At 40.9% G+C, this 13,688-nt stretch overlaps 1 protein-coding gene across 2 annotated transcripts in view; it reads left to right on the top strand.

Moving 5' to 3' along the window:
- Positions 1-10,236, top strand: part of NEGR1 (neuronal growth regulator 1) — a 269,624-nt gene extending 259,388 nt beyond the window's left edge. For both annotated transcript variants that reach the window (XM_086462209.1, XM_086462210.1), the window contains exon 8: positions 10,112-10,236. In XM_086462209.1, the coding sequence (XP_086318335.1) occupies positions 10,112-10,236 (125 nt within the window). The remainder of the gene's footprint in view (positions 1-10,111) is intronic.
- Positions 10,237-13,688: the final 3,452 nt, after the last annotated feature.

Below are 13,688 nucleotides of genomic sequence, written 5' to 3'. Positions count from 1 at the left end.
TGCATGCAGCTCCTCATTAAAGCACACCCAGCTTTGAGGTTCTTGCATTAAAATCCTAGCTCGGGTCACCTTGGGGAGGTCTCTGTATTGCTGGTCAATGCTCGAAGGCTTGGGGGAGATGGTTTGGGATTGTTGGTGACTGAGTGCACACTGCTGTTTGATCTGGACAGCTATGCTCAGGCTCAGTCTGCTTTGGCGGGCAGCAAGGCACCTGTTCAGTGCCATTGATCACCTGCTCTGCTTTACTCTCTGGACAAGGCGCTCGGCTGGTTTCTCCTGTCTCCTTTACGGGTTAAAGGGATCAGGTGATGGTCCGGTTAAGCACGGGTTCATCCCAGGGCTGGGGCTAGTATCTTCCCCATCTGTTAAGTCATCTCAGACCTCCGAGGATGGTACACATCTGCAGCTCTGAAGTTCCTAAAAGATACTTTATTTGTTCCGGTATGACTGCACTTCTCAGCTCTACGAAGAGATTTGAGGTAACCTGAGTATAAAGGGTGATATATAAAGCTAAATTTTATTCTATTCCCTCACAGTAATTTTCTCATAAATATTTCTTGGGATTATGAAACATTCCTTGCAGTAGAAACCAGCGATGTCAGGGCTGTACTATTTTATCCTGTTAAACACTAAGGCACTCTGTGTTCAGTGCCTGCTTCATTTATCCTATTAATGTATTAGAAGGATTCTCTTCCTTTGCATTATTTAAGGCAAGGGGGTTTTTATTTGATATGATGAAGTTTATCTGTGTCTAAATGAAATTCCATTAAAGATATAGGGTACAACAATGCATAAAGGTTTAAAATGGTTTTTGCTTTTGCAGCTGCAACAAAAGCACGTCTGCACTCTCTGAAAGATTAGAGTGAGCTGCCTTGTCTGAGCACCACTGTTTTTCTGATTTTATGATACCCAGAGACATTTGCTTGAAGAAATGAGTTGACAGACAGCAGCATGTGGGAAATCTATTATTTACACTGATTATCTACAGAACAGGCTTTTGTGTTAGAGCTGCTTTAAGAGTTTCTCCAAATCACCTTTCATGTTACCTGAATCCATTGTAAACACAGAAATATGGAGTAACAAAAACAGTGTGTGCCTGACCCCCACTGAAAAGCCCACACTTACAGACACTACTGAGTAAGAACGATGGCAAGAGCATATAATTAGACTGAGCAATAACTACAGGGACTTTTAGGTACCACTGTGTGATAATTGCCTGTAAATTGAGACTTCTCTATTGGCAACTGAATGCTAAAATTTAAAATGCAAGTTTGGAAACAAATCACACCTAGGTGATAAAGCTTTAACAATACCTTTTCATTGTGAAATCAGTAGCAATATAAAGTGCTTACATTCAAATGTATTCAAATGTGTTCAAATGCGGTAGTGTGGGTTATAGCATGTTTTTAACAATTCAAGGGTGTACATACACTGAATAGACAATGCTAATAGTGTCTGTGGGTCTCTAGCTTATCATATCACTAATAACGAGATGCTGAACTCCTTCAAAAAGCACACATTGACACTGAGGATCACAGCAATTCCTTTGGCACATAAAGTAGATAGGTCCAAAATCAAGGGTTTTGAGTTACCAGGATCTTGTGCCTAAGATAACCCACGTGCCTCTCTTCTTGGAGAGGATTTTTGTTCTGATACCTTAAATTCTCTTCAACAACTGCATCCATTTAGCTTACCCTCTCTCAATCGAGTTACCCAAATTTTGCCAAGCTATCTATAACTTTACATATGACCAAATTACCATGATTTTTTTAAGTATAAATTAGCTGGAAAATTTACTCACGATTTATAAGATTGAAAAAGTAGAGATGTTTGATTCTCTAAAATAATACCCCTTTTTTTACATCAAACGTTTGACTATGAACAACAACAAACAGATTTAAACTTGTGTTTCTATGAGAAGAGGCAATGACAATTTGGAAAACAAAACATTAGACTTCAGAAGCTGACAAGAAGCAGGAATGAATTTTAGGAAAATTCCCTGTAATTTTAGGGTTCGATTTGTGTTAGCACAGCTTTTGAAAGTGGAAGAGAGGCTGCTGAGAGGTGGTTGACCCAGACAGGTCTCAAACAAGGGAAACCATGGAAAAGCGAACAGGAGACAGCAAAAATGAGAAAAGTGACCCGATTTAACGACTCCTTGGCACCGCGAGCATCACCGGAGCACAGCTGATCCTTGCTGCTGCCCACCAAAGCCCTTCCCAGCCCCAGGAACACATTTCCAAACACAGCCCTGCCAAATTGATGGCTAGAGCTTTAACTGCAGCCTCTTCAGCCTGGGCATGGGGTGCTCTGATAGGAAAGGGAGCAGCAGTTCTGTTTGCAAGGTGACATATTGCTGGTGAGTCAGCCTAAGGGGGTTGGGGGTGCTTCCGTATCCATACCATATAGACTGAGACGCCTGCACTAAGTACTTTGGAGAAGTTGCTGACTTTGGAAATGCTTTGTTCCAGAGAGTTATTTGAGAACAGAAATTAAGACACTTAAAAACCTTTTGCATATAGTTAACAACCTCCATCAGTTATGGTTTTGCTTGCTCTATAAGCTTAATGAAATGCAGCTGTTAAGTGTTCACTAAGTAGGTCTAGTTTGAACAACTGCAAAATGTGTCTGGCATGCCCCATCACATTAATAAGCAAGCAAAAACCATCTTACTTAAAATTTACATTACTGTGTGTATTTTTAGCTGGTTTTAAATTAGTACTGTGCTGTTTACAATATTTAGCATGAATTATTCGTTGGCGTGTGAGTGGGTGGGATGGGAAGGGTGACTCTGACTGTTGCAGAGGGCAGGGAGGGAAAAGTGTCGCTTCTGCTGCCACCTTGGATGTGCATTTCCACAGACAGGGAACCCAAATGCACAGGGAAGGGTCCCCCCAACTATGAAATCACCATGCTGAGTGGCTGAGCTAGTTACCATGTTTTGATTGCTTGACTTTCTTTTTAGTCCTGTAGATATCATATTTTATATTTTAACTCATTCAGAATCAGTATCAAGAACCAGTTTCAAATTAGATGCAGAGCATACCACAACTGAGGTCTTCATGACTGAAACAAGAAATGCTTCTTTCTTATTTTCCATACGTACACAGAGATACACACAAACACACTCTGGGGTAATATTTCACTTTAAAACATGGCTGGTGGCATAGCTATCTCAAGTATTTAAAATACCAAGCTTTAATAGTTTAGTGCAACAAATAGTTGGTTTTTGCTTCTGCAGTTATAGCAATAATCTTTTATTCTCTGTATTCCTATTTTAAGACTAAAAAAATGCTATATTATTCATTTAAATTAGAAATAAGAAACAAATAAGCACAAGCCATTCATTTTACTGTTTCTGCCTCTCACAGCAGCCTTGTGTGAATGCCGATGAACAGGACCTGACAATACCCCTCTCTTATCAGTTCCACTCGCCATTGGAGGTTCATCTTCCAAATCTTTCTGCCAGCGCTTACGTTTCAGAGAGTGATAAAGTCACTCTTTTAAGAACCTCATCATTTTTGGCTTTATCCTCTACAGCTCTGTCTTATCCATCCAGGCAGAGTCAGCTCATGGACAACTTTTGCAGTATTTCCCATCTCCTTGCTCAAGGATTTTCAGATATATTTGTCCCAGTAGTGCCAAGCGACTCCTGGCTATAAAACCTACGAAAGCAGAATTCTACCCAAAATTATACCCACGCTACCCAGCAAATGACTACACTGGCATTAACGGAGCAAAATTTGGCTCTTCCCTATACTAACGTATTTGATGTAGATGATGCTATAGGGAGGCGGAGTCCCCTAGCGCATTCCACCTCCTTGTTCCTGGTGTAATCCTTGTACCTACAGTTTCATGAGCAAGGACTGGGGAGACAAATGAACACCGCACGCAAGTTCAGTGGCGTTGAGCTACCTCATCTAACCATTTGTTATACTCAGTGAAAATGGTTTTCACTGCCCCCTGAGCCATCATGCAAAAGGTGTTTCACTTTTCCAAAAGCCGGGGCTGCGTAGCTCTGCACTGATTTCTTCACTTGACTTTCTTCACTGGGGTAAGCAGAACATTTTGACCATACATCACTTATAAAATAATCTCTTGTGAATATATTCCTTTATTTAAAATGTAAGCATTTTGCATTTCAAATGCGCTCTGGGGATGTTGGCCTGGGCAGTGCGGTATGTTTCTCTTTCATTAAAAGGAATTTCAGTGATTCATACCAGTGACAGAGGCACATCAGACTGCAGAGGACCCTCTGAGTCGCCACATCCAGCTCTCAGCTATCACAGACTTGGCTGGAACGCATTTCAACATTACTTAAATTATCAGCATTTTCCAATTGTTGTTATGATGGTCAAAGCTCTGTTTAATCAAAGTCTCCATCTGGCACACACTTCAAAAGGACCTCCTCCTTCAGATTTATCTATTTAACTTCACCGGTGAATTTTCCATCACTGTAAATTTCCCGTCTCGGGCGCTTAGCCTTGAGGATGATTGCATTTGCATAAGACTAAACAAATCGGTGTCGTCGCTGATTCGTTTTTACACAAGATTTTAAGGTTTTCTTCTGCCAAGGTCAAGCTTTCTATAATCCCTGCCTGGCCTCCAAGGCACAGAGTGAGTTTTCTCTTCTTGACAAACTTTCCTTTGGTCAAAACACTCGTAAGCCTGTTCTAGCGCTCCCCAAGCAGATTACCTCTCCTATCACAAGCCATTGCTCTCTAATTCAGTCTTTTATATACTGTCGACCCGCTCCTCCAAAGCTATAAATCCTCAACTAACTTCAAGTGTAACAATATTTAGAGATGTTGTCTGTCGGACTCAACTGAGCTTTCAGAGTCCCATTATCTTACAATCTTTTCTTTTAAAAAAACATTTTTGACAGCCCAGTCTTTATCATTTTTTTTTCTTACTGCTTTGACCTTGAGTTAGTTTATTCCTCCCTTCTCTATATATTTTAAATGTCGCCCAAAAAATATTTATTAAGGCTTTCCTATAATAAATCATTAACTTGAATATAGTTAAATGAAATGCTTATTAACATTTCCCTGCATAATCCATTTAACAGAATTAGTCTTGCTTATTCAGACAACCTAAAGAGGTCCGTGCTTTTGTCTACAAGGCATCAGCATTAAAGCTTGTAATTATTTCTGGTTAATGCAGTCCTTGGTGTTAGGAAATGTTGGTTTGCACATTTCAGCACAGTACTTTTCCTAATCTCTTGTATTAATTAGAGATAGTGATATAATATTACTTTGTTCCTTTCTATTCACCACCAGGAAAGATGTCTGAATATAATCCTATCTGTGCTAAGAGTGTGCTTAAATATTTCACAACTGCTAACTATTATAAAACATTAAGATTATGTAGAATAATCACTAAATTAGAAAAAAAGAAGAGCTTGATAAGAACTCATGGACTTCAGAGGCGTGCACGCAGGGACCGTGGCTGGCGGCCGTGTTCTGAGGGCGGTGGAGGACACAGCAATTGCTGACCTTAACAGGGGTTCCTCCTTCCATGGGGATGTGACGCTGTGTGAGTGACTCCCAGGAAAGACGCTAGATGCAGTCTTGTCAAAAGCAAGAAATGGACCCACTTCTATCGATAATAACACTGGGAGTTACAAAGCAAAGGGGGGAATGAGAGCAGAAACTTCCTCCGCGTGTCTCCATTCCTGCTGCAACACAGCGCCGCTACAGATAATGTTAACGTATTAAGGGAGGTGAGACGAGCCTGATGGTGCTGATAAGGAAATGGTGCAACACCTGCACACAAACCCCGCTTCTGTAACCTCCTGCTGTATGTTGGCACTGAGGTCACTCACAGCGGGCAGGTGATGGTTGCAAATCCCGGCGAGCTCCACAGGCGAAGAACTGGATTCTGGGAGAGGGCATGCATAGGGACCAGCCAAACCCCATGGAGTCCCTACACGGCTCCGCAGTGACACTACAGTGTGCCCAGCTCAGCTGGATGCTCTGCCCTGCCTTAGCAGACAGGGCTCTGTGGAAGATTTAATGACTTACCCGTTAGCAGGAAGGTAAATTATTATCCCTTGATGACTGAAGCTGGCATATTTTAAACTTATTGCATCTTCTAAATCCTAGGTCATTTTACATTTCAAACATCAGACTTTTCATCAAGCTCATTTTAATCTTCTTCTAGATGGAAATTCACTTTCTTTTAAGGTGTCACTGCCACGGCTCTGAACTAAATTTGCACAGCCAGACCAGCACAAGGGGAGCCAAACAATTTGACCTTGGTTTCTATTTCAGGTAGTTAGCAAGACATTGTTCTGGGCGAGAACCTTTAGCCAGATAAATATCTCTCCATGGGCCAACCGCTGATCTCCTTCCCCTCCCTGTGTACCAAAAGCTTCACACGCTGTAAAATCAGTTATAAAAGAGTGCTCTGTTATAATGGTGGTGATGGGTATTATGGAAATGCCCAGGATAGCGGCAGATGTAATCAGAGTCAAATAATTCATGCTTTTATTCAGTGCCTAATCATACATACCCCTACCATCATCTTGGTGTACAAATACAAAGTGCAAGTGTGTGTGTGTGTGTGTATAAATCAATGGCATTTGATGCTAAGATCTTCATGGGGAAAAAAAAGCAGCTGTGACTTTTATGCTATTTTCAAACATTTAAATCTTTTCATTCATTCCTAAACTAAGTTTTTTAGTCTGACATAGAAAACTGTCAAAAAAGCTATGAAAATTAACCAGTCCAAGAACAAAACAACCTTGCCCAGCATTACCCAGCAATGATAATGAAAGCAAGGACTACTTAGCACTTACCAAAAGTAATTTTTCATTTTAGATGAATGACTAAGCAGACCCACACTAAGAATCTTTAAATTTTACAAGTAAGTTTGTTTACTTTTTAAAGCTCGTAAAACACCACAGAAGATCTACAGAATTTCATTAATATTTCGGAGCAACATTTTCTTTTGCCAGCAAAGCAATCAGGTAGCCACAGCAGAACTTAATCAAAATGCTGAGGTAAAAAAGAAAAGGAGTGCAGAAGCTTATTAATTTTAAAGATTTTTTAAGAGCCAAGCACAACACTTTGTACTGTATGCCATCCGGCAGAATTATCGTGACATTGTGATGGATGCAACCCATTTGCCACTAACAGTGAGAGAGGGACATCTGCTTATAAATTCACTTTGGAAACAAGGAACACTTGGAGATTTCCAGAAGTCAAATTAAAGTTAAGAGGCATAATGATCTGGCAAGACTTTCACAGTCATTAAGTCACCGTCCATCGTACCCAAGACAACCAGGTGTTCCCCAGCCAAACGCACATTTCTGCCAGCCGAGCTTCCCAAAGGGTGCTGAAATTCAGGCTGCTAGTTATAAAAGGAGGCTATTAAAGCAAACCAAAAAAGTTGGGCTCTTTCCACTGACAGATGAAGGGAGGGCTGAAGAAGCGCACTGCACGTGCTGCACTGCTGGTCCTGTGCAGGCATATAGCAAATGTTTTCTAGCTACAGGTTCCAGTATGAATTAAAATAGTGTGGCTTTTCAAACCTGCAGTATACAGTTCCAAAAAAAAAGCCCTTTGAAGCCAATTTCTCATCAATTTGCCTATTGGCACGCCATAGACTTTGGGGACATTTCCCTAATGATAGCAGTGTCTGTTCGGGGGTACTCCTGGGGCCATGTGGACACAGATGTGAATCGCTCCGGGTTTATTTTGGTTTTCTATAGCAAACACCACTGCAGGTCTCACTAAGTGAAACTATACCCAGCAGGTACTAATCAGCAGACCCTAATGACAGCAGGCTCGCACCAGTTTGCCCTCTTTGAAGGAATCTGAGGAAATGGAACAGGTATTAGAGGGGCTGGAGAATAATTTTACATTTTGGCTCAAGCTCTTTTAGAGCATCAGTCTCACTGAACCCAGGAGCCATGCGGCACAGCTGGATTTCATTCTTTATTGTAATGCCAAAGACAGGTTTAAAGAAACTCAGAGAGCTCATTAAATGCTTTTTGAACTGAAATCTTGTTTGTCAGACCCAGCCATAGCATCAACCCCCTAGCTCCTCAGGGGGATGAGGTGTGGGACAGGATGGGATTGAACAGGGCTGATATATGGCCCATGGATCAGCAAAACCAGCCCCTGTACTCGTTTGGCATCCTGCACCTCTCCGTACCACGGGAACTCAGCCCTCAGGGCGGTTTATTCAAACCCAGCAGAGAAGCTGAAACTTCTCCGGATTCGCTTCTCCTTCAGGTTTCTTTCACATCACATTCTTCTGGTTAGCCAGCTTTGGGAACCATCACTTTTCTGTTATCTACCCAAGTCTATGTATTTTTCCCCCATTAATTCACCTAGTACCTTTGTGCTGAAACAATCCAGATATAATTTAATAAGCTTTAGAAAGATAGTATTGGTTCATATGCAAGAAATCAGATTTACATAATTTTCCACTCGCTTTTATAGCCACCGTAGTTCAAACTATCTTTACGTTGGGGAAACTCTTTTAATAAAATGAAATACCACCTACGCTACACTTCAGCTTGCTAGCCTGGTTTTTGTAATAAATTAAATGTTGATTTGTCACACTGACTTATCACAGAAAGTTCCTTTTAAATGAGAAGAGAGTGCCCTGTCCTGCAGTTAGTCATGGTTGTAAGTCACTAAACTAAGATCCAAAATCAAGCTTCATCTTGTAATGTTTTTTTAATTACCTGAAGCTTTCTGCATGGGGGCAAAAATGAATGCTTTTTGGTTTTATCACAAACTCTGCGCCAAATAAAATGTCATATGTTGAAGATGGACCCAGTAGCACATAGTATAGATTTCTGTGTAGGAAGAAAAGGGATGTTTATGTTCCAGTATTTGGACTGAACAAGACTTGAAATTCAGGAGACCACATCCTGCAGAATGATCTTGGAAATGTCTGTTCCCCTCCTGCCTTTCCAACACCTCTGTCCTCTGTGAGGAAAAGGCCTTGAGCACCAGGACATGGGCACCAAGCTGGCTCAGTCTTGTTCAGCATCCACCAGCTAATCCCCGTCCATGTTTCTGGCAGATATTGGGTCAGTCTAGGCAAAAAAAGAAAATTCCGCAACTTGTATCTAAAGTGCCATTGACATAAGCGATGCCTGCTTGTAGAAATGGCATGCGGTACAAGACTTGCACGGATTTTATGTTTTAGAATAATCTATGGTATATTCCTATAGTCTGGAAAGCAAAACCTTTGCTACCAGTGTTCAACCAAAAAGCACAGGATGCTGCGTACCAATGTAAAAGGTCGGGGTTTCATACATCAGATAAAAGAAAAATATTTGATTTGTGAGAAATTTTGTACAGAAATCTGCCAGCCGAAGTGAGCCTGCAGTGTTTATTTAGTAGACAACCATCCCAACAGCCTCACCCTAATGGCTCTGGCTGTGTGCAGGGTGAGGTAGCAGGTCCTTTTCCTTCCTCCTGCCTGTGGCGTTAGGGGACCAAAACCGTCGGTTTCTGCCCCATCAGTTCCAGCACCACAGCCAGTGGAGCCTGCAGACAGCATGCTTGCCACTGCTGCAAACAGTGGTCTCCTCACTTGTTTCCTGATGCTGTTTACTTATATTTTAACTGTCTTTGCATGCACTTACTGTGATATTTACTTAGGAATTTGAGAAAGACTTTGTATTAAAGCAAGTACATACAATTTCGTCAGAGAGACTGAAAATAAATATGAATGCCTTTGGCTAAGCAAAATTGTCAAACTTTGGCTTCTGAACTTGGGCAGAAAATGAGTTGTTTTCCAACAGAGCTAAATATATTCACCTCTCATTGATTTCAGTGGAGAACTTAATGCTCAGTAACTTAAAAACAGATAAATTATTCAGATGTTTAAACATGAAGCGCTCATCTGATGCTAAGCACTCACATATTTAAATGCCTTAATAACGATTTATCCTCTTTAAACAAAAAGTAATATTCACTGAGCGGTGTAGTGGGAGGGTTTGGCTACTTTTGCAGCACTTTCTCCAGTTTTCAGGAGAATGTTTTTGCTGCCCTAACAGTTATCTGAAGAAGAATTACTGAAACCTAAGAATTTGGGTGTCTAAGAGTGGAAATTATCACTTAACCCCTTTTTCTTCTCTTTGCAGCTCCCAGTACAGCCCAGTACGGGATCACCGGTGACGCCGAAGTCCTCTTCTCCTGCTGGTACCTTGTGTTGACACTGTCCTCCCTCACCAGCATATTCTACCTGAAGAACATCATTCTGCACTAAATGTAAAGACCCATAAAAGGCTTTTAAGGATTCTCTGAAAGTGCTGATGACTGGATCCAATCTGGTAGAGTTTGTTAAAAGCAGCGTGGGATATAATCAGCAGTGCTTACATGGGGATGATCGCCTTCTGTAGAATTGCTCATTATGTAAATACTTTAATTCTACTCCTTTTTTTGATTAGCTGCATTACCTTGTGAAGCAGTACACATTGTCCTTTTTTAAGACGTGAAAGCTCTGAAATTACTTTTAGAGGATATTAATTGTGATTTCATGTTTGTAATCTACAAGTTTTCAAAAGCATTCAGTCATGGTCTGCTGAGTTGCAGACCGTAGTTTACAAAAAAAAAAAAAAAATATTGCAGTAAAAATGTGCTTCTTTAAGGCTGCAATACAAATATTCAGTTCCCTTCTCAAATAGCATTATATCCACATTTACACAGAAACATTTTTTTCTTTTTTGATAAAAATTCAAATAATATTGCCTTCAAAATATTTCTTCAAAATATGACACATATCTAGATTTTCTTCTAGCATGATATTCAGGTTTCAAGAATGAGCCTTGTATTATAACTGCATTGTGCAGTACTGCTTTCTGTTTTCTTTCCTTTTTCCTGCAAATTCAGCATGGGTGTGCCTTCATAAAACACTACTTTCCTCTTCCCCTCCAATAAATCTGGAATGTGTTTTGGGAAATGCTAAAGCATCCTTTTGAGCATAAGAAGTCCCTAGTCAAGGACGAAGGTGCTATTGGCCAAAAGGAAAACCTCCGCTCCCATCTCCAGGGGGTCATTGAGCCGCTTCAGACTTAGGGTTTTAGGCAGTCGGTCAAGGATAGCACCAACTCCTTTTTGTTTGCCACCCACCACCACTGACCAGCAGGCAATCTCGGTAAAGATCCACTTTCCCATTACAAAACAGAACACAAATTCTGTTGAGACACCTTTTGAATGTAGGAACGTTTCCCTTAGTCATTCTAAACCAAAATTCCTAAATGGCTGTAAATGTGAGAGGCTGAATAGTCACTTTTGTATTACTGGCAAAAACTATGTGAATTGGTATTTTTCTTGCACTTAATTTTGTACCGGTTTGGCTAACTTAGCAATGATAAAGGATGCTTTTAAATATTAGATATCTGAAAATACATGAAGTATCAAGCAGACTTTTATATATATACAGATATATATATTAAAACGAGGTTGCTCCAGTAACTGTACTGAAGCGCATGCTGCCTCCAGGATAGAATCACCTTTCCAGACAGGACTTCATTGCCGATGCACTAACACTGCACAAATACCTTGCTGCAGCAGTTAAGTCCTCGTACATGATTTCCTAGTACTACGGTCTATCGAGATAACACTCATTTCACTCAGTGAAGGATCAAGTTTCAGAATAGCATGTAATGCTACTAACTGGTTTTTAAAACAGCCCCGGACAGCATTAACACAAAACGTTGCTCACAGTTTGCAGCTGGATTTAAAAATGTCACCTGTGTGAATTGCTGGGGCATGACCATGGCCAACAGCCCATGAGTGCAGGATCTCCTGGTGACCCCAAGAGATCGTGACTTGCTTACAAAACAGCCGCTGATGGCAAAAATAATAAAACCATTATCGACGTTAGCATTCCTGTGTTTCACATACGAACCCTAGTAGGTGACTCAATTATTATAATACCGCATTTTTTCTCCTAACAGTAAGTTTTCGTAGCGAGCAATAGCAGATGAGCACTGTGCATACTCAGCAGTTCCAAATTCAGTTCACAGATGCCCCAGCTGTTGAAAAGGCAGACTCTGAGTTTCACTGCTCTCAATATACACTGTCCCATGCAAACGTGTAGGCAGAATATACGGTGAATCTGTTGCCGTCGCTGATAAAGGGTATACACAGAAACCTGTTGACTCCACAATATGGCAATAAAGTGTCCTGGGTCGCCCTGTGTATGTTCAGTGACAGATTGTACTACTTCTATCTTCTTATTTACAGTTGTGTGCTAAGCAGTTACTATTTTCAGAAATGTGGCATTTTTTAAAACCTTGAATAACATGACAAAATTCATTCTTTAAGGAAATAGTATAAACCCAATTCAAATTATACTATACACAGTCCTGATATGCTGATCTTTCTTGTATTGCAGCTTTAAAGTGCTATATTTTAGAATCCATTTGCTAGAAACAGTGGTGCTGCAGAAAGTGTCATGTCAGTACAGTTTTATGAAGAAAGAAAAAAGGATACGCATAGCCCAACTCGTATGCCTCATCTCACATAAAATTGAGAGATGTTTCTATACTGTGGCTGGATCAGATTAGGTATTTCCATGATATATTTCATTTCAGTGATTCCTGATATCTGGATCCTGATATTTCCAGCAACAGAATAGAATGAACAGCAGTTTTATTAAATACAACAAAAACTAAATGAAGTGTTGACTGTTTGCATTCGGACCAGGTAGAGCCACTGGATAACATGGACCAGATACTCAGTCCCATCTCTGAATTTTCACCTAAATTTGGGGGGAACATAATTATTGTCAAGTCCAAAAAGAAAAAAAAAAAACAACCCCCACAAATGTCTCTAGGTGCCAATGACGTTTCCTTAGATGAAATAGGTATTTGATATCCGTCAGACCTGCGTGGTCAGCAGTGGACGTGTGTGTGTGTGCGCGTGTGCGAGGCACAGTGCGAGGCGTGCTGGGACTGCGCACACGCTGCCGTGTGCCCTCGGTGTCGGTAGGGTTAGTCTCCTGAAGGCTGCTCACGGGACTCGGCCCGCTCAGCCCTCCAGTCCTACAAAGTGATACAGCTGTGCTTGACTTTGTGCACCGAGTAATTCAACAGACAGAGTACCTGCAGCAAAATGACATTAATTTTTGCAGGATTGGAGCTGTAGGCGGTGTTGATCAAATAAAGAAACTTGGTTCTTGGTGAATCTATTCCATGCGGTAAACTGGTAATTGTACAGACTGGGACTTACTGGGGCGTTCCTCCAAAACGGGCGGTGCAGACTGCTGCAAATTGAACACAACCACATTTTACCAAGACCTACCCACCCTGTAATTTCTGGGGTGCATTTGCTTTAGGCAACTGTTTTGAAGGTATGTTCTATGCTTCTTCAAAGGATTAACCCATACTGTTCATATCTGTCGGGCAAATACTATTATATTTATTCCCACCTTTCAAATGTGAAAAATAAATGGCTTGGCTCCGAGCAGTATAACTGAATATTGATATCCAGGTTGGTGTCCACATTGGAAAGCCCAAAGTCTGTAACACCGTAAGTTCCTACTTGTGCAATAACTCAGGTCTGCAATTACCGTTGCATCGGTGACATACATAGAAGCAATGATGCTCTAATTATACAGTTGCTGGTCGTGATATTATACTAATACTGAATTAAAGGATGTCTCACAACTTCTTGAACAAATGCAGTTTCTCAAGGGTTTATAACTTGGCAGGA

The sequence above is a fragment of the Leptosomus discolor genome, chromosome 3 (genome assembly GCF_034619465.1).
Source record: "Leptosomus discolor isolate bLepDis1 chromosome 3, bLepDis1.hap2, whole genome shotgun sequence".
Taxonomy (NCBI): domain Eukaryota; kingdom Metazoa; phylum Chordata; class Aves; order Leptosomiformes; family Leptosomidae; genus Leptosomus; species Leptosomus discolor.
This window is presented reverse-complemented; position numbering and strand designations above follow the sequence as displayed.